Source organism: Peromyscus leucopus, chromosome 17 (assembly GCF_004664715.2).
Source record: "Peromyscus leucopus breed LL Stock chromosome 17, UCI_PerLeu_2.1, whole genome shotgun sequence".
NCBI lineage: Eukaryota > Metazoa > Chordata > Mammalia > Rodentia > Cricetidae > Peromyscus > Peromyscus leucopus.
The window spans coordinates 52,572,861-52,599,881 of NC_051077.1; the positions used below are offsets into that span (position 1 = coordinate 52,572,861).

At 46.9% G+C, this 27,021-nt stretch overlaps 1 protein-coding gene and 1 non-coding gene across 2 annotated transcripts; both read left to right on the forward strand.

The window, feature by feature from the left end:
* The first annotated feature begins 2,276 nt into the window (after window positions 1-2,276).
* On the forward strand, window positions 2,277-2,351 carry Trnaa-agc. The gene has a single exon. It is a non-coding gene; the product is annotated as a tRNA-Ala (tRNA).
* Window positions 2,352-3,772: 1,421 nt separating this feature from the next.
* On the forward strand, window positions 3,773-15,171 carry LOC114709579 (zinc finger protein 791-like). The gene is made up of 4 exons (XM_028893511.2): window positions 3,773-3,857; window positions 11,660-11,786; window positions 11,935-11,995; window positions 13,392-15,171. The coding sequence occupies exons 1-4, from the start codon at window positions 3,855-3,857 to the stop codon at window positions 14,545-14,547; spliced, it is 1,347 nt and encodes a 448-aa protein (XP_028749344.1). The 5' UTR covers window positions 3,773-3,854; the 3' UTR covers window positions 14,548-15,171.
* Window positions 15,172-27,021: the final 11,850 nt, after the last annotated feature.

Genomic DNA, 27,021 nt, shown 5'->3' on the forward strand with positions numbered 1-27,021 from the left:
AACTGAATTATTCATCATGGCCAAATTGAGTCCATTGAGCTGATACACATCATACCTTGTGCTATAGTTGACCACACATTCGGTCCAGTTTATCCAAGCCTGAAAAGCTTCCCCGGGCTGAAGGTCCTTTCTCATGACCTGCATAACTGCCTTGACCCCAGCCTGGGTGATCATCTCTGTATAATTTGCCCTGAAATTTGTTTCCTTCCCATCCCGTTTCACAGAAAGTACCCTTGGTCTAGGAACACAGAACATGAAGATCAGATAGAAGGAAAAGATTAGCATTACAAGAAGTAGTTATATGGAGGAGAATGTGACATGTGCATGCCATAAAGCATGACCTTGGGACAGGTAGGCATTTCTGCCTTGGCCCTCTAGAGGCATGCCAAGCAGAAGATCTGGAGGGGAACTTGAGGAGGGTTGGAGGTCCACAATCTTGGGCCCTCGTCTCCAGTTTTTGCTGGCAGCACGTCAGGCATTTGTATGCCGTCTCCAGCATTTGGTATTTGCTCACTTTTAAGCTTTAGTTATTTGGATAAACTAAGCCAAACAAGAATCTATAATAGAGTGTATGATTCCCCAAGGAAGTCCTTTTCCCAAGGTCAGGCATTTAGACAAAGCCCCCCATTCCCTCAGGGGCTTAAAGAAAGTTCCTGCTTGTTAAAAAAACCAAAAAAAAAAAAAACCAAAAAAAAAAAACAAAACAAAAACAGAAAAGACATTCTCATCTCTGACAAGAGGAACTTGTGGCCCTTCCATTAACATGACTGGTGCCTATTAACTTGTCAAGGTCAATGCTAGCCTCCTGGATCCCTGATCACAAGCCACATCCCAGTTCACTTGTCCTTGTCCCATTTAATTCTATGTGCAACTACAGAGTATAAAAGATGTATTTTTTCCAATAAATTGCGCAGGCAGCCATACTTATTCACCCTCAGATCCTATCAGTCATAGCCCTCTCCCCATCCCCCAACTCCATACATCTTCTGTGGGACCTGAACCCCACCAGAGCTCGTCTCCAGCATAACTCCCTAAAAATTATTTTTCAGAAGCTGCTCTAAGAGAGCATGATGGCAATTTCAGGATCCACCAGAGCCCAGCCAATCAAGTTAAAGCTGTTTTCCTGCTACATGGAGTCAGCCTGACCTAGGCCCCCTTAAATCCTGGAGACAACCCTCAGGCTGTCTTTCTTCAATAGGAAGTAGCCAGGGAGAGAATCCATTGCTTCATCTTCTTATCTGTTGTCGGGGTCTGGAATGAAAGGTTAAAGACCTAAATGCCTCAAGTGGTCCTGACTGATGTCACCTGTGGGAGCTTCTGATAAGGGGACCCACAAATGAAACCTGCAGGGATCCACCTCTCCCAGACTGCAGGGGAAGTGATAGACTCTTCATCCTCAACCTCCTTTTCCACTTGTAAAACCCCAAGACACCACACACACACACACACACACACACACACACACGCACGCACGCACGCACGCATGCACGCACGCACGCACGCACGCACGCACGCACGCATGCACGCACACCCACACTTGTAAAACCCCAAGACATACACACACACACTGGGCCTCAAAACTCAGGACAAACGGCTGCCCTTCAGATGTTCTCATGACAAGGCCCCAGACCTTAGCATAACTAACTCCCTGATGGAAGTACCACTCCGGCCATGAAACTCAGCACATAGCACCACCTTTGAAAAATGAAAAAAATAAACCTACTCCAACAAAGCCCATAGTCCTGGGAACGTCTCTAAATGACTAACCTTGCTTTTTGCTTCTGTAGTTCTGTTTTTGACTAACTGTTCTTTTTTTTTTTTTTCCTGGAGCTGAGGACCGAACCCAGGGCCTTGTGCTTGCTAGGCAAGCGCTCTCCCACTGAGCTAAATCCCCAACCCCTGACTAACTGTTCTTAACTGAAGTATGTCAACCCAGCATATATTTTGTGCTTAAAAGTTCACCCTGAGGCTGGAGAGATGGCTCAGCTGTTAAGAGCACTGGCTGCTCTTCAAGAGGACCCAGGTTCAATTCCCAGCAACTACATGGCAGTTTACACCTGTCTGTAACTCCTGTTCTGGGGGATCTGACTCCCTCACAAAGACATGCAGGCAGAATACCAAAGTACATAAAATACAAATAAACAAAATTTAAAAAAAAGTTCACCCTGAGAAAGACTGGGGGGTACACTGAGATCCCAAACATCAAGTATAGTCGCCACCTGCCTAATAAAGACATTCTGTTAATCCCAACTTCAAGAATAAGACCACTACATGGGGTTGGGGATTTAGCTCAGTGGTAGAGCGTTTGCCTAGCAAGCACAAGGCCCTGGGTTCGGTCCTCAGCTCCAATAAATAAATAAATAAATCCACTACAATTTCAACCAAATTTGAAGCAAGATTAATTTTTATTAGAGTGCACCCAAGAGCTGGCCAGAAACTACTTCCTAAACCAGCCCCAATCCACCTACTTCTTGGGCCCCTTTTAAGGAATAAAATTACAAGTAGTTTCACAGAGGAGAGACAAAGGGGCAATAAGGGAATAACAAAACAAACCAAAAAAAAAACCTTTAAAACATCAAGTGGTCACCAACCATGAGATTAGGGAGGGATCAGGGAGGGTCAGGATAACCCCAAAAATAAGTCAAGGTCATGGGCTGCGGAAGGTCAGGTTCCAGGAAACAGAGCAACTCAGCTCTCATTGGCAATAGAAACTTTTTTTTGACAGTTTCTCTCTATAGCTTTGTGCCTTTCCTGGAACTCACTCTGTAGCCCAGGCTGGCCCTGAACTCACAGAGATCCGCCTGGCTCTGCCTCCCGAGTGCTGGGATTAAAGGCGTGCACTACCACCGCCCGGCGAAACTTATTTTATTTTTTTTTAAATACAGCATAATGGCTCCTGCCTTCAAAATTGAGGCAGGTTCCTCAATTCTGTTGGTTTAAACCCATGTCTGCGGAGTCTTCTTTGGTGAATACCCCACAACATTCCCATTAAAGAATAATTCAGCCTCTGGAGACGTCTATCTGCTTTCACACATTTCCAAGTCACCTCCATCAATTCCTAACAAGGAACCTCATCGGGCAGTGCTACACAAAGGGAATACAGATATCTCAGGAACATCACAGCAAGCACACAGCGGCCTTGGAACCAGTAACCACAGCCCTGGAGGGTGGGCAGGTCGGCTGAAAGCTTAACTCGCTAGAGGCTCTGGCCATAGCCCGGGACCTTGCCAAGTCTGCGCCTGGACAAGAACACAAAACTAGAGTTTCCCTTTTGTCTTTTCATGTGCGCCGCTGAGAAAGCCTCAGATTAGCCTGGCCCCAACAGGTTTCATTGTAGCCCTAGCCGGCCTTGAACTCGTAATCCTCCTGCCTCCATCTCCCTAGTGCTGGGTGACAAGTTGTGCGTGCCATCACACCCAATTTTCCGTGAGTAAATCTGCATTTCTTGTGTCCTTTTTGGAGACAAGGTCTCCTGCGGCCCAGGCTGACCTCTCACTGTGCAGCCGAGGCTAGCCTCCCTGCAACTCCAGATTTTCCAGTTTCTACCTTCAGCCCCCGTGCACATGCCCAATCAGATCTGAGCCAGCATTCGCCTCTGGACAGGCACCAGGCCGGGGCAGGACTGCGCTGGAACGCACCGGTTTCAGGACTCTACTGGAGGCGACTGATCCTGTCCATCAAGGAGCAGGGACTCCCTGGAGCCAATCAGGATGGCGTGTGAGCGGAGCCGTCCAATCAGCAGCGGGCAGCCGCTCTTCCGGTGCCGCCTCTGTTCGGCGCTCACCTCGGCCGCGCAGCCGCGCGCACGGTCCGCGGTGGCACCAGGCGGAGCGCAGCGAGAGCGGGAGCGCGCCATGGTGAGTGCGGCGTGGAGACGCGGGGGGAGGCGGAGGGCGGAGGGGCCACGGGCTCCGCGCGGTTGGCGCTCGGAAGTTCCCGGAACTTGCTGAGCGTTTGCAGACCGACTCTGCGGCCTCTTCCTGGAGCCCGCAGCCCAACTGCAGGAAAAGGGGGTCGCCGTGGATGTGTGTGTTCGGGGGTTCGAGTGGAAAGGGAGACGTGGGGCCCTCTCTGGGTTAATTGCTCTTGGGGCTGTTTCTAGATGCGTTCTTTTGGTGTTTTTAATTACACTTATTTGTAGGGGTGGGTCCGCGGGGAGGGCAGCGTCCGGTCTCGCCTTCCACCGTGTGGGTCCTGGGGATCGCGCAAGTCGTCAGGTTTGGCAACAAGCACCTTTTCAGCTGAACCATCGCGCAGGTTCCTTCTTTCTTTTTCCCCTCACTATTTTTGTTTGTTTGTTTGTTTGTTTGTTTCGAGACAGGGTTTCTCTGTAACAGCCCTACCTGTCCTGGAACTAGCTCCCTAGACCAGGCTGGCCTCTCAGACATCTGCCTGCCTCCGCCTCCCGAGTGCCGGGATTAAAGGCGTGCGCCACGTAACTATTTTTTTTTTTTCCCCAAAGATGCGTTTCCTTATATGCATATTCACAAACCTGGTGAGACCATGTTCCCAGGATGAGAGAAAGAGGTTTTTGTCTCCGGGGCTGGGGAGATGGCTCAGAGGTCCTGAGTTCAATTTCCAGCAACCACATGGTGGCTCACAACCATCTGTAATGGTATCTGATGCCCTCTTCTGGCCTGCAGGGACACGTGCAGACGGAGCACTCAAAAAAAGTCGGCGGGGCGGTAGCTAGCGGCCCGCGCCCTTAATCCCCGCACTCCGGAGGTAGAGGCAGACGAATTTCCGGGAGTTCGAAGTCAGTCTGGTTTACAGGGGGAGTTCTAGGACAGCCACAGCTACCGAGAACAACCTTGTCTCGAGGGGGGAAAAAAGTCTTTGAATATACAGCAGCTGAAGAAAAATTACAACTTCTTGGAAAAACTTTTCTTCAGTTGCTGTATGTTTCTCTTTCCCCCATTACACCACAAACAAAAGGATGGGGGCTGGGGGTCCACTGTAGCCCCGACTGGCCAGCACTGTTTCATTACCGAGTCTGAAGACAGGACCCTGTGGCCCTGACCTACTTATGGACAGAAACAGGGACCCAGTCCCAGCAACAGAAGGAAGAGCAATCATAATTCAGGGGGAAAAAACACAACTCTCATCTCAGGGGAATAAAGGCATGCTTTATTTTGAATCCACACATGAGTGGCCATGGCCGGAACCCCCAGACACTCCTCACACAGTGTTCCACTGTGGAAGTGGTTGCATGATGGGTGGTGGCAGTGCACGCCTTTAATCCCAGTAATTAGGAGGCAGAGGTAGGTGGACCTCTGAGTTGGAGATCAGCCTGATCTACAGATCAAGTTCCAGGACGGCCAGGGCTACACAGAGAAACTCTGTCAAAAAAAACCAAAAAAACAAGAAGAAAGAACAGAGTCATGAAGTGTTTATCAAAGGCCTCAGTAGGGCCACAGGTTTGCAGCAAGTAGGAACTCAGTGCTGTGGGATTCTGAAGCTAAGTCAGATATTCCGGGTTTGGGGGAGGTGCGTGGTTGGCTAAGAATTGTAGGATTTTTGATAGTCACAGGATGTGGGCTTTCAAAGGGACAAAAGCCCCTGTAATCCTGTGAGCGGCCCACTGTGGGTGCTGGAAACTGAACCCAGGTCCTCTGGAGAAGCAACAGGTGCTTATAACCACTGAGCCATCTCTGCAGCCCCTTAGGATTTGGGGGGGCTGCTGGGGGGGGGTCCTCTCACTATGTAGCCCTGGAGAGCAGGCTGGCCTGGGATTCAAAGAATCCTCCCTGACTCCCAGGTGCCAGGAATTAAAGGTATGGTCACCTCTCTCCATGATCCTTGGTATCATCAGTCATTTTGGCCTAGAATCTTCATCTCTTTAATCTCTCTTCTCTCCACCCCCCTCGCTGTTCTGCTCTCCCTCTTGGGAACTTCAGTTCTCATGGGGTTACCGGGAAACTGATACCCAAACCCTAGAAAATTCCAGGCTTCCTTAGAGCCCCAGGTGCCCTGCTGCCCTATAATTATAGACATACACATACCTCATTCCCACCCTCATCTACTGAACCTCTGATCCCTCATACTTCCACGACTTCTTTTTTTGTTTCATTGTGACTGCGTGTGTGTGTGTGTGTGTGTGTGTGTGTGTGTGTGTGTGTGTGTGTGTAGATGTGTGCACATGTGCCATGGAGTACATGTGTTGGTCAGACATTCAGAAATCAGTTCTGTCTTTCCACGGTGGGTCCCGGGGATTGAACCCCGGTCATCAGGCGTGGCTGCAAGCACGTACCTTCTCACGCACCTTCTCTCCTTTCTAGTTTGACTAGTTGAATTTTATCAAATCTCATGCGTCTTTCAAAGAACGAGCTTTTCCTTTTGTTGTTTTCTTGAGTTTAATTTCTCATGTTCTTGGGATTGTCTTGCTTTAAAAGATTCCTGTGTGTGATGCATGAGTGCATTGCCCAGGAAGGCCAGAAGAGGGCACTGGATCCCCTGGAGCAGGCATTACAAGTGGTTGGGATCCATCCAGTCTGAGTGCTGGGAACTGGCTTGAGACCTCTGGAAAATAGCAGGTGACTCCGCGGCAGAGCCATCCCCCACCCCCCGGTGCCCCCCACCCATGTAATCTGATACCATGTTAGGAGCAAACATACCTGTAGGGTTTGTTGCATTTTCGTTGATTAGCATTGTTTGATCCTCGTATTCCTGGAAGACTCGGCATAGTCTACAGTTAATTTAGGTAGTGTGTCCTTTCGGTTAGTGCTAGAAGTACATGGATCTCATTTTTTTTTAAGGGAGGGTTTTTACCCCCATCCCCCCCCCACCCCAAGACAGGGTTTCCCTGTGTAGCTTTGGAGCCTGTCCTGGAACTCACTCTGTAGCCCAGGCTGGCCTCGAACTCAGAGATCACTGGCTCTGCCTCCCAAGTGCTGGGATTAAAGGCGTGTGCCACCACCGCCTGGCTAAGGGGGGGGAGTTTATTTCAGTTCAGTTCCTGTTTACCGTTCATCATGGTGGGGATGTCACAGCTGCAGGAGCTTGAAGGAGCTGGTCATCTTTGAAAAGAACGACTTTTTTCCCTTCCACTAGCTCTTTATTATTATTATCATTATTATTATTTTCCTTGTTCTTCCTCCTCTTTCCCTTCTCCTTTTCCTTCTTCCTCTTCTTTTCTTCCTCCTCCTTTCTTTTCTTTTTTAATTTATTTTTAAATTACTCTTGTGATAAAGAATGACTTTCATTTATGTGTCTCTGTATGCAGTGGGATGACGGACTGTGCCACCAAAGCCTGGCTTCTATTTCTTTACCATCTCTGTGTGAGTTTTTGTTTTAAGGGGTGTGTGCGTGTGTGTGTGTGTGTGTGTGTGTGTGTGTGTGTGTGTGTGTGTGTGTGTAATTGTTTTGTTTGCATGTATGTGCACCCCATGCATACAGTGCTCACAGAGATCAGAAGGGGAATTCAGATAGCCTGAGTTACAGACTGCTGTGAATCATCATGTGCGTGCTGGGGATTGAACCTGGGTCCTGCAAGAACAAAAGATGCTCTTAACCCCTGAGCTATTCTCCATTGCCAGTATGATGATGTTTATTGGGTGTGGTGTGCACGTGTGCCATGGCAGACACATGGACATAAAAGAATAACTTACAGTAGTCAGTGCTCTCTCCTCCCAGGGTTCAAACTCACGTCACAGATTTGTACAGCAAGCACTTTTAGCCACTGGACAATCCAGCCAGGTTCCTGGTGTGATTCTCCCATTATTTAAGCTGGTGGGATCCCTTCCCCCAACTCAGATCCTAGATGCCGCCAGAGGTTGAATACTGAACTGGCTGCTCAGGGGGACAGTCTTGGGAATGCTTAGTAACTCCTTCAGCACTCCGGGCGGCAACACTGCATTTAGTCAAGTGCTGTAGACCCTGCGTAGGAGATGTTAGGTCCAATTGGATGGCTCAGCTGGTGAAGGTTCTGGCTGGCTGCTCAGTCTTGTCACCTCTGATCCCTGACACCCACATGGTAGAGGGACCGAACTGCTTCCGGCGGGTTGTCCTCTTGTAAGCACCCATGCTTACTTTCCAGGTTACCTGAAATGGCAGCCAGGAAGAACGAGCCTGTGACAGTTTTATTGAGAGCAATCAGACTTTTTATACCTGTATCAGGAACAGAATATAGTGACAGTTGCCAGGATACGGTGTTTGCAAACCTTACAGAGTACACAAGATGAATGTCCAAGACCAATTGTCCTGTCAAAGCTTCCTTGACGTCTAGGGGAACATACAGAGAAACACAAAGCAGCCTGAATGCTTCACTGCCTGAGGGAATGCATAGACACACAGTGCCCCGGGAGCCATGGACTCTAATCTGGAAAACCTATGATGATGCCTCTCCGGGCAGCTAGGCCAGGCCACATCCATGGTTCCCTGCGTTTTCCCCTCTTTTATTTTTTATTTTTAGGGTATGCAAGTCAATCTTTACAGCAGATATGGAGTAGCAAATCAGTCTCAAAGCTGTAATGCTTCCCAGTATAACCATTAACAAACTTCCAGAGACATTTCTTGGACCATAATTTAGAAGTCCAATTTGAGACAGAAAAATAATGATCAAAAATCTTTGCTAGGTTTTGTGCAGCAATGGAGGAGGGCAATTCATCTCATTCGAATGCTGAATAATTAGTATTTCATCATGCAGGGTCTGAACATCAGTACTCAAATTGCCATGTGACCATCTTTGTTTAGGGAACAACTTGATTACCAGGATCTGAGTTACTTGCGTCAACAGGGATGTTATTCTCTTTCCAGCTAGCAAAGCGAAGCGCAGGAGGGTCAGGTCTGGAAACCCAGTAGCAGGAGCAGGTGCCTTCAACAGGACAGCTTAGCAGACAGAGCAGTTCTGCAGCCACGCCCTTCCCTTGAGCTTTCCTCAGCTCTCCCAGTCACCCGCTCTCCTCCTTTTCTTCCAGTGTAGCCTCTGGAGACGCTTTGGAAGCTCTTCATCCGTCTTCCACAGCTTGAGTCGGTCTTTCAGGTATCCACGCTGACTTTTCAGCACCCTGAGGGAAAAACACAAACACAGCCTCTGGCTCCAGTGAATTGCTGTACCCGGGCATTCAATGGGCCAGACATAACATCTCTCCAAAGGACCGGGACCCTGAAATGTTTTGGAGGGGCCCAAATTTAAATTTTTTTAAGTAAATAAACAGAAGATAAGGGATGGAGAGAGAGATGGTTCAGCTGCTGAGAGCACTAGCTACTCTTCCAGAGGACCCAGGTTCAATTCCTAGTACCACCATGGTAGCTCACAACAGGGCTTCTGACACCCTCACACTGACAGACAGACATAAAATAAAATTTAGATCCTATGTATGTTTAAAGGGATAAAATACTGTGAGGAGTAGCCAAACTACCTTACTCCTCCTCCTCTTAAATAATGTTTAAGCTGTCCATTAGCTTTTTCCACAAAAGATTGACCCTGAGGGTTGTGGAATGCCTGTGATGGGTTGTATCAAATTGTTGGCAAAATTCCTGAAAAGGCTTGGCGGTGTATGCAGGAGCATTGTTGGTTTTCAGTGTTTTACAGGGGCCTAAAATACAAAAGCCAGGGTTAAGTTATCCAGAATATCTAATAATTTTTTTAATTTTTTGAGGAATATAAACCTAAAGGATTGATCCAATTTTTATTTATTTATTTTTGTTGTTGTTTTTGGTTTTTTTGAGACAGGGTTTCTCTCTGTAGTTTTGTTGCCTGTCCTGGATCTCACTCTGTAGACCAGGCTGGCCTGGAACTCACAGAGACCCACCTAGCTCTGCCTCCCGAGTGCTGGGATTAAAGGTTGTACCACCACTTCCTGGCCAATTTTTATTTTATTTTTTTTAACAAATTTTTAAGATTTATTTATTATGTATACAGTGTTCTGCCTGCATGTATGCCTGTAGGCCAGAAGAGGGCACCAGAGCTTATTATAGATGGTTGTGAACCACCATGTGGTTGCTGGGAATTGAATTCAGGACCTCTGGAGGAGCAGGCAGTGCTCTTAACCTCTGAGCCATCTCTCCAGCCCCAATTTTTATTTTTGCAAAGAGTTCTTTTAGCATTTTTTTGGGGGGGGGCAGAAAGCAAAATATCCATATAATAAAAGCGAGAAGAAACAATTTTCCTCTTCCCCTGTTGTTTTTTCCTGATCACTTTCATATATAATTTTAACTGTCATTTTTATCTATTACTGTTGTTGATTTCTTTCCAAAGCTGAATAGCATCACTGGGAATTTTCTCTGGTCTCCTTGTGTCTAATTCTCCCTGAATTGCTCTTTGTATCTGGGACCCTGTTCTCAGATCCAGAGATCCCTCTTCAGGGAAAGATTTGAGAGAAATCAGACTTTTTATACCTTTATCAGGAACAGAATGTAGTGCCAATTGCCAGGATCAATACAGCTGTAGTTGCCAGGATACAGTCATGTTTGCAGGATATACAAGATGAATGTCCAAGACCAATTGTCCTGTGAAAGCTGCTTCTACGAGATCATAGAGAGAAACACAAGGCAGCCGGAGAGCTTCACTGCCTACAGAGTACTCACAGGGGCCATGGACTCTAACCTGAAAAACCTATGATGTGTGCCTCTCAAGGCAGCTAGGCCAAGCCAACTCCATGATTCCCTGCATCCTCTGACCTTGACTTATGTGTCACCAGTACGTACATACACACACGAATAAGTTTTCTTAATGCTTGGAGTAATCCACACTATACACGTCATCGCCTGCACTTACCAGTGGAAGGCTGCTCCTTCTGTGTATGTTGAGGCAGTCTCAGCTGAGGGACTGCCCAGACTAGACTGGCATGTGGACTTGTCTATGAGCAATTGTCTGGGTTGTTGATTGATATTGATATAGTAGGGCCCAGCCCACTGTCAACAACAACGTTCCCTAGACAGATGGGCCTGGACTATATATTTTTTAAAAAAGTTAGCTGAGTATGAGCCTTAAGTGAGCTAGCAGTGTTCCTCCATAGTTTCTGTTCTAAATTCCTGCTTGAATCCAAGCCCTGGTTCCCCTCAGTGAGGGACTGTGACCCGGGGAGTCTAAGCCAAATAAACTCCATCTCAGTTACTTTACTGCTGTGGTTACTTTGCACCATGACCAAAGCAGCTTAGAAAAGAGAGCATTTAAGGGCTTGCTTACAGTTTCATAGGGTGAGTCCATAACCATCATTGCAGGGAGCGTGGTGGCAGGCAGGCAGGCATGGCAGGCAGGCAGGCATGGCAGGCAGGCAGGCACTAGAGTTGTAGCTGAGAGCTTACATCTGATCATAAGCAGAGCATTCTGAGAATGGCTTGGGCCCATCGCTGGGGACACACCTCCAACAAAGCCACACCTCCGAATGCTTCCTAAAACGTTGCACCAGCCGGGACCCCAACACTGAGCTGTGTGAGCCAGTGGGGGGCACTCTCGTTCAGTCCATCCCACATTCTTTCCTCACCTAAGTCGCTCTTGCTGGGAGTGTTCATCGCAGCAGCAGAAGTCAAAGTAGAACACCTGTGTGTTGCTTGCAGTTGCAGTGTGGGAGGAAGAGGAGGCCGCAGAGTAGACGGCAGGTCTGATTGCCATGCCGTAGAACCGACGGAAGCATTGTCCTCTCAGCCTGGTATCAGCGGAGAGTGAGCACCAGCTGCTGCCAGTCTCTTTATTGTGTAATAACATGGGATGTTTCAGGACCCAGTGACCTTTGAGGATGTGGCTGTGAGCTTCACCGAGGAAGAATGGGCCTTGCTGGATGTTTTCCAGAAGAACCTCTACAGAGATGTGATGCAGGAAACCTACAGGAATCTGACGTCTATAGGTAAGCCTGCCGTCGAGGTTTCACTCGCTTTGTCGAGTGCTGATTCGGAGTGAGGATGCGAGCACACGACAGCCAGGGTCGGCCTCGTGCCGCAAGCGGCTGATGTCACTTTATACTTTCTTAAAATTGTTCTGCACCTGTATTCCAGGAACGAAATGGGAACAGTGGAATTTGGAAGCTTACTACAGAAGTCTAAAGAGAAATATGAGGTAATGAATACCCACAAAGAAACAGCTGAGAGTCACTGGATGTTGGGAAAATGTTAAAAAGAGCACAAATTCAGACTATTTATTCTTTTAAAAACAATCTCCCTAAGCTCTGAAAATGAATGCTTGTATGTCCTATGGATATTCAAGGTCTGCAAAATAGTTTATGTAAGACATTCCATCTGGGGCCAGAGCATTCAAATACATGGGCCTGAGGGGGCCATTCTCATTCAAACTACCACATACACATCATTTGAAAAAAATAAATAAGGAGCCTAGAGAGATGGCTCAGCCGTAAAGGACACTGGTTGCTCTTCCAGAGAACTCAAGTTCGGTTTCCAGACCCACATGACTGCTCACAACTGCCTGTAACTCCAGTTCCAGGGATCTGACACCTTTACACCAATGCACATAAATAAAGTTAAATAGCCGGGCGGTGGTGGCGCACGCCTTTAATCCCAGCACTCGGGAGGCAGAGCCAGGTGGATCTCTGTGAGTTCGAGGCCAGCCTGGTCTACAGAGCAAGTTCCAGGAAAGGCGCAAAGCTACAGAGAGAAACCCTGTCTCAAAAAACCAAAAAAAAAAAAAAAAAAAAAAAAAAAAAGTTAAATAAATTATTAAAAATATATATAAAAATAATTTTAAAAAGTAACTAATCTTAAAAAAAAAATGATAGGAGCTATGGTCCAGCCATCTTACAGCCCCTTGAATCCACTTATGTTAAAACTTCTCTCCAGTGCTATACCCTGTGTGGCTGGGCCACAAGGGAGTAAGGAAAGGACAGAGACTCGTAAGGGAAGCTAGGGTCATGTGGGCAGTGCTGGAGCCACACCAAGTAGGCCACACTTGGCACCTGAGTGCATTTATTAGTACACCACAGAGCTGGTGTCTCTAGGAGGTGGCTGGAGGCAGCAATCTCAGGCTGTAAACATCTGGGATGAGGAAGCTGCAGTTGCTAGTCTTTCCCCCCACCTCCCAGACAGGGTTTCTCTGTGTATCCCTGGCTGTCCTGGAACTCACTCTGTAGACCAGGCTGGCCTCGAACTCACAGAGATCCACCTGCCTCTGCCTCCCTAGTGCTAGGATTAAAGGCGTGCGCCACCACCGCCCGGCACAGTTGCTAGTCTTTACACACACCAGTCACTCGTTTGTAAATACTTGTACTTACACAGTCAACATTAACACACAGGCTGGAGGAAGGCTTCGCCATTGTCATTAGACTGAGGCATGGCCATACCCATGTCAGCAATATGCATTCACTCAGGACTTCTGCCCACACTGTGGGTCATAAAAGCCCAAAGGACCTTGTGAATGTTCCCAATGTAAATCTAATATCTACTAATAAGTATAACACTGTTAATAAGTAAACTTTTAAGGTTATATTTCTTAATTCTTACAGAATACAAATGGTAAAGAGAGACGATGAACTTGCAGACAATGGCCTGTATAGAGAAGCCATAGCCCAAAATCCAGTCGATATCACAAACAAGACTCCTGAACTTCCTGATTGCCACAACATCAGTCAGTCGTCCCCGGAGAGGCATGTTATGTTCAGCTCTAAGCAGAGAACCTGTGACTATCAGAAATATGTAAAGAAATACTGTGAATGTGAAACATGCGGTAAAGCCTTTATGTGCTCAAGCTCCCTTAAAAAACATAAAAAGATCCACAATGGAGAGAAACCTTATAAATGTCTGCATTGTGAGAAAGCCTTTCGTTATCGGCACTGCGCCGATAGGCATATGCTAACTCACAATGCAGACAGGCACAAATGCAAGGTGTGTGGAGAAACCTTTCCTAATGCTGATGCCCTTCGGGGTCATAAGACAATTCACTCTGGAGAGATACCTGAATGTAAGGAATCTGGGAGGATGTTCTGGACTGTCAGTTCCCTGGACATGCATAGAAGGCTTCATACAACAGAAAAACTTTATGAATGTAAACACTGCCTGAAAACCTTCAAGAGTTACTGTTCCTTTAAACTACACGAGAGGATTCACACTGGGGAGAAACCTTATGAATGTAAGCAGTGTGGGAAAACCTTCAGACATTCCAGCCATGTTCAAGCACATGAGAGAATTCACACTGGAGAGAAACCCTATGAATGTAAAGAGTGTGGGAAGACCTTCACTTCTGGCCACTGCGCAAGAAGACATTTAGGGACACACAGTGGAGCCTGGCCTTACAAATGCGAGGTGTGTGGGAAAGCTTATCCTTATGTCTATTCCCTTCGAAACCATGAAAAAAGCCACGCCAAGGAGAAACTTTATGAATGTATGCAGTGTGGGAAAACCTTTAAATATAGTTCTTCCTTACGGAACCATTTGACCACTCACACTGGAGAGAAGCCGTATGAATGTAAGGAGTGTGGGAAAACCTTCAGTTGTTCCAGTTACATCCAGAATCACATGAGAACACACAACGGACAGCCCTACAAATGTCAGGAGTGTGGTAAGGGGTTCTCGTATTCCAAAAGTCTGAGGAGACACATGCATCTACACAGTCAGTTGGTGATGGGTAGTTTTAAGTATGAGTTAGAAGTCGAGTGTGAGTAGAAGAACTCCACACATTCCAGCACATGGGGTAAAAATGAGCCTAGGGGTGCAGTGTGTGTGGGAAAATCTGCACAGTTTCAGTCAGAAGTATGTGCCAGAGTTTGTTCGGTGTGTCAAACCCTGTGAGTTCACATCCTGTTGGGAAGCATTTCAGCGCTGAGGACTTGAGATGAATACACACTTGGGAAAGCTTTTTGCCCATCCTTGTTAGCACACATGGGCAGGAAGACACAGTGGAAAGAAAACCTATCCCTGTTAATAGGATGGGAAAGTTCTACCTTGAATTTCAGCAGTGTGGGAAAGTCTTCAGTAAGCTCCCCCACAGACCCAGACTCTGTAAATGAAGGAATACTTGAACTTTTGCAATGTTAATGTTTTCAAACCCATGACATGAAGTGAGTCCCCAAATCTCATAAACCTAAGAAGTTTAAAACCTGTTGATTCCAGTGCTGTCCAGAAGCCACAATTGCAAAGAAATGTCATAGTGTCCTGTGATCTTTCTCCAGCTCACTGCTAAATGTGTGGATTTCTGATTCTTAGTCATAATTCTGTTGGTGTTTTTTGATTTAGTTATACATGGTTTTTGTTTGTTTGTTTTGGTTTTTGGTTTTTCGAGACAGGGTTTCTCTGTGTAACAGTCCTGGCTGTCCTGGAACTCGCTATGTAGACCAGGCTGGCCTCGAACTCAGAGATCCACCTGGCTCTGCCTCCCGAGTGCTGGGATTAAAGGTGTGCTCCACCACCCCCTGGCTTAGTTATACATGTTTGATCGACATAATTTAAGTGCTTTTGTGATTAAGGGACCAATAAAAACTGACTTTGTAAATTGTCCAGATTTTGTCACAGGCCTATATATTCCACATTTGTTTTCTAATAAAAATGTCTTTTTTCCCCAGCACAAAGTTTACTCAATCACTCATACTAAAATAGTACCTCTTTATGCTTTTTACATCTGTTACATTGTGTATGTGGGGGGGTGGGGCGAAGCGGGTTGCACACGTGAGTTCAGGTTACTGCAGGGTCCAGAAGAGGGCATTGGATTCCCTTGAGCTGAACTGTAAGAGCCGATTTCTGAGTCCTCTCTTGAGTCCCCATTTATTTCTGGGGAATGTTTTCACTTAGCTGTAATGGCGTCTCAGATGCGCATCACTGATTCCAACACTGCCTCTATGCGGAGCTGTTTGTTCATGGATGTCGCTTTGAAAATGGACTCCCTGGGGGAGCTATTCAGTGGCTCGGTGGCCCCGGACTCAGTTGCCAGGCGCTGTAAGGTGTGTCATTGGGTTTCAGTGAAGCTGAAGATGAATTCAGAGTGAGATGAATTTTCTGAAGGGAATCCCGCTGGTGTGGGCATTCCAGAACTAGCCCTGGTGCTTCCATGGTAGTTTGCTGAGAGCTTAACTTGCAAACGATGTGGCTGGCAGTGTGTGGGAGGGGGTGGTCGGTCCGTGGACTCTCCATAAACGGGTGCATGCTGCCAGTGCCCGCACCGGCTTCCAGTGGGTGTGAGTGCCTGGTGTGGGCATGTGTGCACCACGGCATGCACGTGGAGGTCAGAGTTGCAGGAGTCGGTCCTCTTACCATACGGGCCCCAGGGACCTGACTCGGGTCATCAGGCTTGGCCACCAGTGATTTTCCTGGCTGAGCCATCTCCCCAGCCCTAGTTTTTAATGTAGGAGATTTTAGTTGTCCTTTTCTTTGAGAGAGGAGGAGGACTTTTGTTCTGGCTGTCCTGGAACTCGCTTTGTAGACCAGACCCAGACCTGGCCTGCCTCTCCCCCCCTAGTGCTGGGGTGAGGAAAGGCGTGTGCTACCGCCGCCCGGCTAAAATAAAGGTTTTTAAAGCTGGTATAGTGGTACACACTTGTAATCCCAGCACTGAGGAGGTAGGGTCAGGAGGACTGGGCCTTGCTGGTTCAGATTTATAGGATTTTCCATATGACCCAGCAGTACCTCTTCTGAGCACATCCCCGAAGGACTTCATCTCCTACTACAGTGCACATCTGTGTTCACTGCTGTCACTATGGAGACACGAGCACATCTATGTTCACTGTGACACTATGGAGACACGAGCACATGTGTGTTCACTGCTGTCACTATGGAGACACGAGCACATGTGTGTTCACTGCTGTCACTACAGAGACACGAGCACATGTGTGTTCACTGCTGTCACTACGGAGACACGAGCACATGTGTGTTCACTGCTGTCACTATGGAGACACGAGCACATCTGTGTTCACTGTGACACTATGGAGACACGAGCACATGTGTGTTCACTGCTGTCACTATGGAGACACGAGCACATCTGTGTTCACTGTGACACTATGGAGACACGAGCACATCTGTGTTCACTGTCACTACAGAGACACGAGCACATCTGTGTTCACTGCTGTCACTACGGAGACACGAGCACATCTGTGTTCACTGTCACTACGGAGACACGAGCACATCTGTGTTCACTGCTGTCACTGCGGAGACACGAGCACATCTGTGTTCACTGCTGTCACTATGGAGACGCAAGCACATCTGTGTTCACTGTCACTATGGAGACACGAGCACATCCGTGTTCACTGTCACTGCGGAGACACGAGCACATCTGTGTTCACTGCTGTCACTACGGAGACAGCAGCGCATCTGTGTTCACTGCTGTCACTATGGAGACACGAGCACATCTGTGTTCACTGTGACACTATGGAGACACGAGCACATCTGTGTTCACTGCTGTTCTATTCCCAAAGGCCTGGAAATGAAATCAAACTCAGCTACAGAGTGAGGAATGAAGATGGGAATATATGCACAGTGGAATACTGCTCCGCTGTAAAACATGAAATTAATCTGCAGGAACATGGAGGCAACTGGAAAGTAAAATTTGAAGCAGTGTAACTCGGGTTCAGAAACACAAATGCCACGTGTTCTGTACTATGTGGATTTTAGAATGGTTTATTTTTCTGGGGGGTGGATGAGCGTTTTGCCTATAGGTATGTACATTCACCATTGGTGTGCTGGGTACCTGCAGAGGTCAGAATTGGGCAACGAGTCCCCTGGGACTGGAGTTGGTCGTTCTGAGCCACCGAGTGGGTGCAGAGGGTGGAGTCCATGTCCTCTGCACAAGCAGGAACTGCACTTAACCATTGGGCTTCCCACCCCGTCGTATGCAGATTTAGTGTGTGGTTTGTAATTATGCATTTCTAAGTAGGAGTGGGGGAGAATCCTGGGAAAGGACCCATCGGAGGAGGGGAAGTACCTTTAGATGCCTCTAGCTAACCCTCAGGAAACATTAGCCGTGCTGTATTTAAAACCTGGGAGTCATGATTTACTGGATTAGTATCTGACCGCTTACAACAGATTCTAAATTAATGACGGGTTGGTGAATAGAGACACTCGCTGCCAAGTCTGAGGACTCACTCCCCAAGAGCCTCGTGGTGGAAGGAGAGACCAGACTCCTGCAAGTTGTCCTCTGACCTCCACACACGATGCAGCACACGCATGCAAGCCACAACCAGCCAATCAAAAAATAAGGCAAATGTAACTTATTGCATTCCCTGACTGTGTTCTCTCAGGAACTGCGGTTCAAATGTACTCCCAGGTGTTTCTCCTGATCAACAGTGCTGCTGGAAGTGTGTGGCATTCCTTACTCATGTCCACACGTTCGGTTGTTTCCATTGGGTTGCTTTTTAAAATTTGATTTGTCTTTCACTAGTTCTTATTCTGTAAGTGTAAATATTTTAATAAAAATAATGTAAGGGGCTGGGGAGATGGCTCCGTGGGTGAAGAGTGCCTGAATGAGGACTGAGTTCAGATTCCCAGCACCCATGCAAAAATCGAGCATACGTCAATCAGGGACAGAAACCGGGGATCCCTGGAACTCACTGGCTAGTCAATCTAACCAATCAGTGACCTCTAGGTTCAGTGAGAGACACTGTCTCAAAAAAATGAACTGAAAAGTAGGTGATAGTAATATAAATACAATAAAAGATAAGTAAAATAAATAATAAAAGATAAAGTGAGCAACTGAAAAAAAATGGAATCAACCTCGACTCCACACACACACACACATGTACAAACACACATGCGCAAATACCTGCATGTGTATATGCACATAATATTCACACATACGCAAAAATAACAAAATAAGACTTAAAAACGGGGAGGGGCTTGATTTCAATGGACCTTCCCCTTTGAATGACCCTCATCAACATGTGGGGTCCTATCTATATGATACACACACAGGATAGGTAAATAGCTTCCTGTGATGTCATTCATGCCTGAAAAAGGACTGAGAGATGTGAAGGAGTGGCCGTCCACATTTCAGAAGGCGCTTGTAACTCAGACTTGGTATGTCGTGTAGAATACTCTCTCTCTCTTTCTCTCTCTCTCTCTATCTCTATCTATCTATCTATCTCTCTCTCTCTGTGTGTGTGTGTGTGTGTGTGTGTGTGTGTGTGTGTGTGTAGGCTCACATGCCACGGTTTGTTAGTATACTAAGTTACTCAGGACAAGGACAGCCAAAGAGAGACATTCGAGGATGTAGTGGAGCTTTGCAGCATCAGGGCAACTGTCTCAAATGGTCTGAACCCCAGAACAGCTTTGCAGAATCGTCTTTATTGATGGTCACACAAAAGTCAAGTTTCTCGTACCACAGCCTCTGCTGTGATCTATGTGCTGCCTGAAGGAACACACGACCCACGCACTTCTCAGTCCTTACTGTGCACTCTTTGCAGTACCCAATAATTCAAGAATTCCAGGTTCGCAGGGAACGTCTTGTGATTAGTCATGCGAAGGCCATAAAGCTCCTTCAGAAAAACAGCTCCATAAATCTCAGAAAAAAAAATCACTGATCAGATACAAAAGATTTCCTCAGGACGCAGGCGCGTCTAAAACAACCCCAACATCCCAGTGTTCATGCCAGATACCACGGCTTTACTAATTCTCCCACTGCAATGGAAGGCCAGAGGACAACTCACTGGAGTCTGCGCTCCTACCACTCTGTGGGTCCTGGGAACTGAACTGGATCGTCACACTTGGCAGCAAGCGCCTGCACTTGCTCAGCCCTCTCTACGATCCCTGCCCACATCCCCTGATGCTTGTCAAACCGGAGTCTGCGCTTGAGGCTTGCGGGGGAGGCGGGGGCGCGTTCTTCCAAAATGTGGTCCATCTGTGCTGTGGGCAGCTCCCTGGCTGCTGCTTGAGGACTCGCTGCACAGATGAAGGGATCCTGTGTCAACTTTGAATTCGTCCCAAGCATCCCTGAAAGTCCCAGGGACTGCTGCGGAAGAGGACTTGGGCGAGTTGAGGTGGGGGGGACACTAGAATACCCGGAAGAGGATCTTGGCTGAGCTCTGTCGTGTCCTCCAGGGATAATGCTCAGGAAACTTGAGTGATTGACAGGCGGAGCTCTGGAAAGGAGGTGGCCGAGGGGCCGAGGGTTCATTCTAACAACTTAGTGCACAGAACTAAGGCAATGCTTCAGCTCAACTCGGGGGCATCTTTTTCTTTTCTCTTTTTTTCTGTTTCTTTTTCTCTTCTTTTCTTTCCCTCCTTCCCTTTCTCCCTTCCTTTTCTCAAGGCTAGAGAGATGTCTCGGTGGTTAAGAGCACCCAAATTCGATACCAGGGTTCCACATGGTGGAGGGAACCCACTCCACAAAGCCGTCCTCTGACCTCCACTCACACAAATAAGTAAATGTACATTTTCAAAAACTAAAACTTCCCAAGAAGCCCCCGGTGTAGGGAACTCTTTTGTGGCCCCTGCTGCTGGGAAACCATGTGATCCACACTGAAGGGAGGACCCTTCCCCCTCCCGGGTCCTTCCCCGCTCACCATTTTGGCCTCCAATTGTGGGAACTTTCTCCCCGATGAAATCCGGGTCAAGTTGGGCATCTGCAAGTCCTTACATCACCGCAACCCCCAGAGAGAAGGGGGTAGGTTAAATAAAGAGAAGACGTGGTGGGAGGCGTCCTTCCCATCCCTCTCACCTTCGGCTGAAGGAATTCCTCCTGCACCTCCTGCGCCTTCATCAAGACATCAGACACACGCAATGTGTTTTGAAGCTTCCAGAACAGCCTCAAGGCTCTCCTTTGTTCCCCCTGCCTGACCTGGCTAAGGCTTTATCCTGCACCAGTGGAAAGCACTCCATGAAGGCTCTAAGATAAGGAAAACTGAATCCCAAAAAAAGAAAAAAAGGTCTTGCCTCAGAGCAAGAGCTGCAACTCAAGAAGGAGACAACTTTATTCAAGAGCATCCAGGAGCCAGCAAGATGGCTCACGGGAGAAGGCACTTGCTGCCGAGAGTTCAGTACCTGGAACCCACATGATAGAAGGCAAGGACCGGATCCAGCAAGTTGTCCTCTAACCTTCACATGGCAGGTATGTGTGCGCGCGCGCGTGCGCGCGCACACACACAATGATTGATTGATTGATTGATTAGATGGTTGGTTGGTTGTTTGGTTGGTTGGTTGAGTTTTAAAGCTGGAGAAATGGCTCAGCTTTTCAGAATGTGTACCATTCTTGCAGAGGACCAGAATTCAGTTCCTAGCACCCAGATGAGGCAGCTCACAATGCCTACAATTCCAGCTCCAGGAGATCTGGCACACTCTTCTGGCCCTTCACTGGCACTACACTCACATGCACAAACACACACACATGATTAAAAATAACACAAACCTTCATCAACAATTTTGAAGCATCCACAGAGACAGTTACCAGTCATCGAGTGAAGAGTTTTTCTTCAGTGGTGCAGCCACTACTAGTAAGGTGTCCATACTCCCATAAATAACCCTCACCCATGCTCCTGCAAGAGTGAAACTCTGCTTCACACACACAAAGGCAAGAGCAGGCAGAAGAACTAGCTTGGAAAGGGATGGGGATCAATGGGAGCGGGGTGGGGAAAGAGGGTACTGAGGGATGAATGTGATCAAAACATGTTATATACACTTATGAAAATGTCAGAATGAAACTCACTATTATATATTATTAATACACTCCAATTAAACATCTTAAATATTTTTGATATGTATATATTGTGTGTGGGTATTTGTGTGCTACAGTAAGTAGGCATGATGGCTAAAGAAGTTCCATTTTATGCTGGGCATCCATCTTGGTAGCCACCAGTGGTTTGTCTCTGACTCCAGTCCCTGGAGGATAAGTTCCTAGTAACCTCAACTGAGTGACTCCCACCTAGAAATACACAGCCCTGACCATCTACTTGTTATGATACGGCTACTGCTTTTTTTGCTTCTGTAACTTGCTTATGCAGACACCCAAATGGCATGGACCACGTGGCAATCGTTACTGCTTGACCAAGTTCCAGCATTTTGATATTGCAGATCACAATTCTCCAGCACCTTTTAACTTCATTTTTAATGATTCTCGCTATGTGTTATGAGAGTTCCTTTATGCCTTTTCCTTTGGGAAATTTTCTGTGGGCTTTGCAGGGTGAAAATGTATAAAATGGTGGCTTCTCAACAAAATAATTCTTTGGAAAAAAAATCCCCACCACCGAGGACTAGGAATCCCAATGTGCCCTCCTAATTATACCAAGAACAGGAACGTTAGAGATTTACCAGCACACCTGATCCCAAGGATGAAATGTCTACAATCCAGATCCAGAGATCCAGAGCCTGAGGCCATTAAGGTCAAGAGTTCAGTTAATAAGTATAGAGAAATCAGAATGGTACTGTATAATGGGCAAAGAGTAAGACATCAGGACCGGCCCTTTTGGGAGTGAATGAGGGGAACAGGCCCGTAGAGTAAGACTAAGACACAAAGGAACACAATTAGAGAACAGCTCAGTGCTTACACTGCATCATGCCCCTTGAGGAATGAACATTGCTCTTAAATTGGAGTGGAATGTCTGGTCCCCAAGGAAGTCCTTTTCTCAAGGTCAGGCATTTGGATAAGGACCTCTATTCCCTCAGGGGCTTGGAGAAAGTTGCTGCTTGCTAAAGCAGTCATTCTCCTCATCTCTGACAGAAGGAACTTGTCCTTACATTCTATCAATGTAAGAGGGTGCCTGGTGGAGTTACTGAACCTTTGAGAACAATAGGCATTTAGATACTTGCTGAACTTATGGCTTCTGTCTCAGGAAAAATGCTATGATGAGGTTAATAGGCACTTTCTGTCCCTGAATCATTGAGTGTACTTTCAATCTTGCCTGTGGCTAAGCCATTGAGTACAAAAGGTGTATTTTTTCAATATGTGCCTTTTTCAATAAAGGGCACACTAGCAGCCCTCTTGATTCACCCTCAGATCATGTCCACCCCCTTCCTTCCCTCCACAGACTCCACACATCCTCTTTGGGATTCTAACACCACCCCCACCACACCCCCTACCCCCACCCACCAAAGCAGGTCTTGGGTACCCAAAGATTGTTTTGAGTTGCCTTAACCACTTACCTTGGCAGAACAGACCAGTTTTTGCTTGTTCGCATAAGTATTGAAGGACTTCTTTTTTTTTTTTAATGTGATAGACGTGTATTAAACAGCACCAGCCTCCGATCACAAAAATAATGCAAATTCTAAATCGCTGGGCATCTGTTTGAGCACCTAAATTTCACGATTTCCATCTCTGTGAAGAGATGCCAGAGGAGGGGCTTTCATTCTGCCCTTTCGACTGTTGCTCATGGGTGCTGAAAGAATGGCTCCCCTTTTCTGCTCTGGGTTCCCCTTCAAGCAGCTCGCCACAGGATTTCCCCATGCTTGGGATTTCTGGGGTGGCATCAGCCAGTCATTCATTCTTGCCCTGGCCAGGAGAACGCTCCTCACTGTTTTCCAGCTTAGCTGCTGCTGTTTGCCAAAGACTCGAATCCACAGAAACTGTTTAGAAGCTGGGAAGAGGTGCCCCCACAACTGTACCTTGTTTCTTTTTCTTTTTTCTTTTCTTTTCTTTTTTTAATGCCGAATGCCATTTATTGAAGGAGGGAAGAGGTCTTAAATACAGGTTTACAGCACAATGGGAGAACCCCGGAGGGCAGAAGTTAGCTACTGTTGTTTTACAATCTTGCATCTAAGCTGTTAATGCCCATTATGCAGGATACACAGACAAGGAACTTCCCTTAAGCATTCAGGAGGGTGGAACCTCTGAATTAGGCAGGGAATTAACATAGGGAGGATATTAAGGTCAAGGTCAGCCATCAAGGCAACAGTTACCCAAAACAGGGGCCAGGACCCTACAGGTCCCCCTTTTACTAAAAAATGAGCTTCTGACTTAGGTTGCGTGGGACATCAGCAGGTCACCTTACCCGTCATGGAGACGCCTGCCCAGGCCACACAGGTGCTCTGTCTTAGGTTGGTGAGCACCCCACAGGCATTACCCATCTCTGAATAATCATTATCATACAGGCTCAATCATGTGTGAGCTGTAGAGTTAACTGCTGCCAAAGATCTCAAAGTGGCACTGGGCTTGCAATCTGTGTGTTCGACACAGAAAAGACCAACAGAGGTCCTATCCCACCCATAGCCAGTAGGCTAAAGGCAACTGAGCCATTCCCTTCCTTTTTTTTTTTTTAATATATTTTATTTTTTTATGTGCATTTGTGTTTTTGCCATGCATGTCAGGGTCTCCTGAAACTGGAGTTACAGACAGGTATGACCTGCCATGTGGGTGCTGGGAATTGAACTCAGGTCCTCTGGAAGAAGAGTCAGGGCTCTTAACCCCTGAGCTATCTCTCCAGTCCACCATTCCCTTCCTTAACAAGCTTTACTGCAAATTGGAGTCCTTGTAAGATGGTATCCCAAAAGCAAATGGAACTTGAGTTTATAAATTTATAATTTTCAAAGCCAATCAAAATGTATATAACTATTGAATTAAATTTTTCATGCCCAATAGAATGAAAGATTAACTAACTGTGGTAGCTACTTTTGCTGCCAGGGTCTCCACTGTGCTAGCTGTAGTAAGCAATTATGAAATGATAATCCCAGAAACAGTAGCAGCGGTGGCCGCCACTGCTATAACAGCAACAATGGCAGCAGTGATGTCAAATTCTCTTCTGGAGCATGTGGACATCCACTGGCATGGATCCAACTCCAGGAACAACTCCCATTTTTCTTGATCCCAGCACGACTTAAGCTGGCAGCTCTGCAAAAGAACAACTAAGAACCATAAAGAAAAAACAGGCAGCTCACAAGGAGCAGAACTAATGGTCTCATAATGGCTACATTCAGGCTCATAAATTTTAAGGTATCTTCAAAGGGGGCTAGATGAATTTCAGGAGGCCAATGAATGTTGCACAGAGCCACTCCTGAAAAGTAGGTACTGCACCAGCTTGAAGAGGGTTGTGAAAATGAAAAGGCTTAGCTGGCATGCTACTGTTAACAAATGGAGGTCAGTGACCTTCAGGGTTATGCTTAATCTCCAAGGTGTCTGGGTGACACGTTCTCAAACATACTTGAAAAAGCAGTTTCCATACATTACCTTCTGGAATTCAACCGCATGGCTACAGTTCCTAGGCTTATGTTAATACTTGCCAAAGCTGGCCATATTGGGCTCTCAATCCCCATTGGCATCAGAAGGGGAGAGTTTTTCACAAAGGCCCAATAGGTCTCTGCCATGTTGGGCTTCAGCAGCAGCCACAGGGTGCACACAGTGCTCAGGAATCCAAAGAGGAACCTCATTGTTGAAGGACTTCTTGAAGTTTTCCCCTATCAAAATCCTTCCCTCTGCCCCTTCCTCATGGCAGTCTCAAATTCGACTCAAAGATGGTTTGTCCTGCTAGCAGCTAATCAATAAATCTTTTAATTACAATTGGATTGAGTCTGTGTTCTTTTCCCAGGGTCACAGACTCCATAACGAGGACAACTTGCTGTAGCTGGTTCTCTCCTTCCGCCCCCTGGGTCCCAAGGACTGAACTCAGTGCATTGGCTTAGTGACAAGCACCTTTATTCACAGAGCAATCTTACCAGCCCACAGACTTTCTTAAGTGGTTGGCTCTTACCACTTCCCTGCACTGTGTATCAGGAAGGCTGGGGCTCTAACCCCGGCTTAGGGACCATCTCTGGGGAGACACCTGTCAGTGATCCTAACTAGACCATCCCAAAGTCCACTGAGGCAGGTGATGAGGTCACCTGAGTCTGTCACCATTCCCAATCCTCAAGGACAGAGACCAGCCAGTCCTTTCTGCTCCAGCCTTGTGACCTTCCTACAGAGCCCCCTCTGCAGGCTGGGGATGGCTGTGCAGTGACCAGGTCTCCTTACTTCTGGAGAGAACCAAGCTCGGGGTGACAGCCCTGAGAAAGAGTGGCCACAGAGAACACCACCTGACTAAGAAATGGACTGGTCCTGTCCTGCAGTTTCTATCTCTATTGCCCTGGGAGGACCAAGTCAGGCTCCTCCTCAGAGACAAACACTCTCTTTCCCTAAGAGGCTGGGGCAGCCTTCAGGCATGCCTCCCTGCTGTGGAATAATGCTTTTGTACACTGGTTTAATAAAACACTGATTGGCCAGTAGCCAGGCAGGAAGTATAGGTGGAATAAGCAGAGAAGGAGAATTCTGGGAAGAGGAAGGCTGAGTCAGGAGATGCCAGCCTGCTGTCCAGGGAGCAGCTTGTAATGGCACACAGGTAAAGCCACGGAACATGTGGCAATATGTAGATTAATAGTTATGGACTAATTTAAAATATGTATACATAATAAGTAAATAAATCTTTTTTAAAAAATGCTTTCTTGTCGGGGCTGGAGAGATGACTCAGAGGTTAAGAACACTGACTGCTCTTCCAGAGGTCCTGAGTTCAATTCCCAGTAACCACCACATGGTGGCTCACAACCATCTATAATGAGATCTGGTGCCCTCTTCTGGTGTGCAGACATACATACAAACAGAACACTGCATACATAATAAATAAATAAATCTTTAAAAAAAAAATGCTTTCTTGTATAAGAGCTGCCTTGGCAAAGGATACTGTCAATAAGACAAAATAGCAGCCTACAGAATAGGAAAAGATCTTCACCAACCCATATGACAGGGCTGATCTCCAAAATATATAAAGAATTCAATAAACTAGACATCAAAATATCAAACAATCCAATTAAAAAATGGGGTACAGATCTAAACAGAGAATTCTCAACAGAAGAATCTCAAGTGGCCAAGATACACTTAAAGAATTGTTCAACATCCTTAGCCATCAGGGAAATGCAAATCAAAATGACTCTGAGATACCATCTTATATCTGTCAGAATGGCTAATATCAAAAACACTATGAACCAATGGCTGAGGGGCCCCCAACTGGATCAGGCCCTCTGATCGGGTGAAACAGTTGATTGGCTTGATCTGTTTGGGAGGCATCCAGGCAGTGGGACCGAGTCCTGTGCTCATTGCATGAGTTGGCTGTTTGAAACCTGGGCCTTATGCAGGGACACTTGGCTCAGTCTGGGAGGAAGGGACTGGACCTGCCTGGACTGAGTCTACCAGGTTGATCTCAGTCCTTGGGGGAGGCTTTGTCCTGGAGGAGGTGAGAATGGGGGGTGGGCTGGGGGGAAGGGGAG

Excerpts from the sequence above, each read along its gene's own strand:
- LOC114709579 (XM_028893511.2), top strand. Across the intron at positions 11,787-11,934 it reads CAGGAATCTGACGTCTATAG|GAACGAAATGGGAACAGTGG; the intron begins GTAAGCCTGCCG and ends CCTGTATTCCAG. Across the intron at positions 11,996-13,391 it reads AGTCTAAAGAGAAATATGAG|AATACAAATGGTAAAGAGAG; the intron begins GTAATGAATACC and ends TAATTCTTACAG.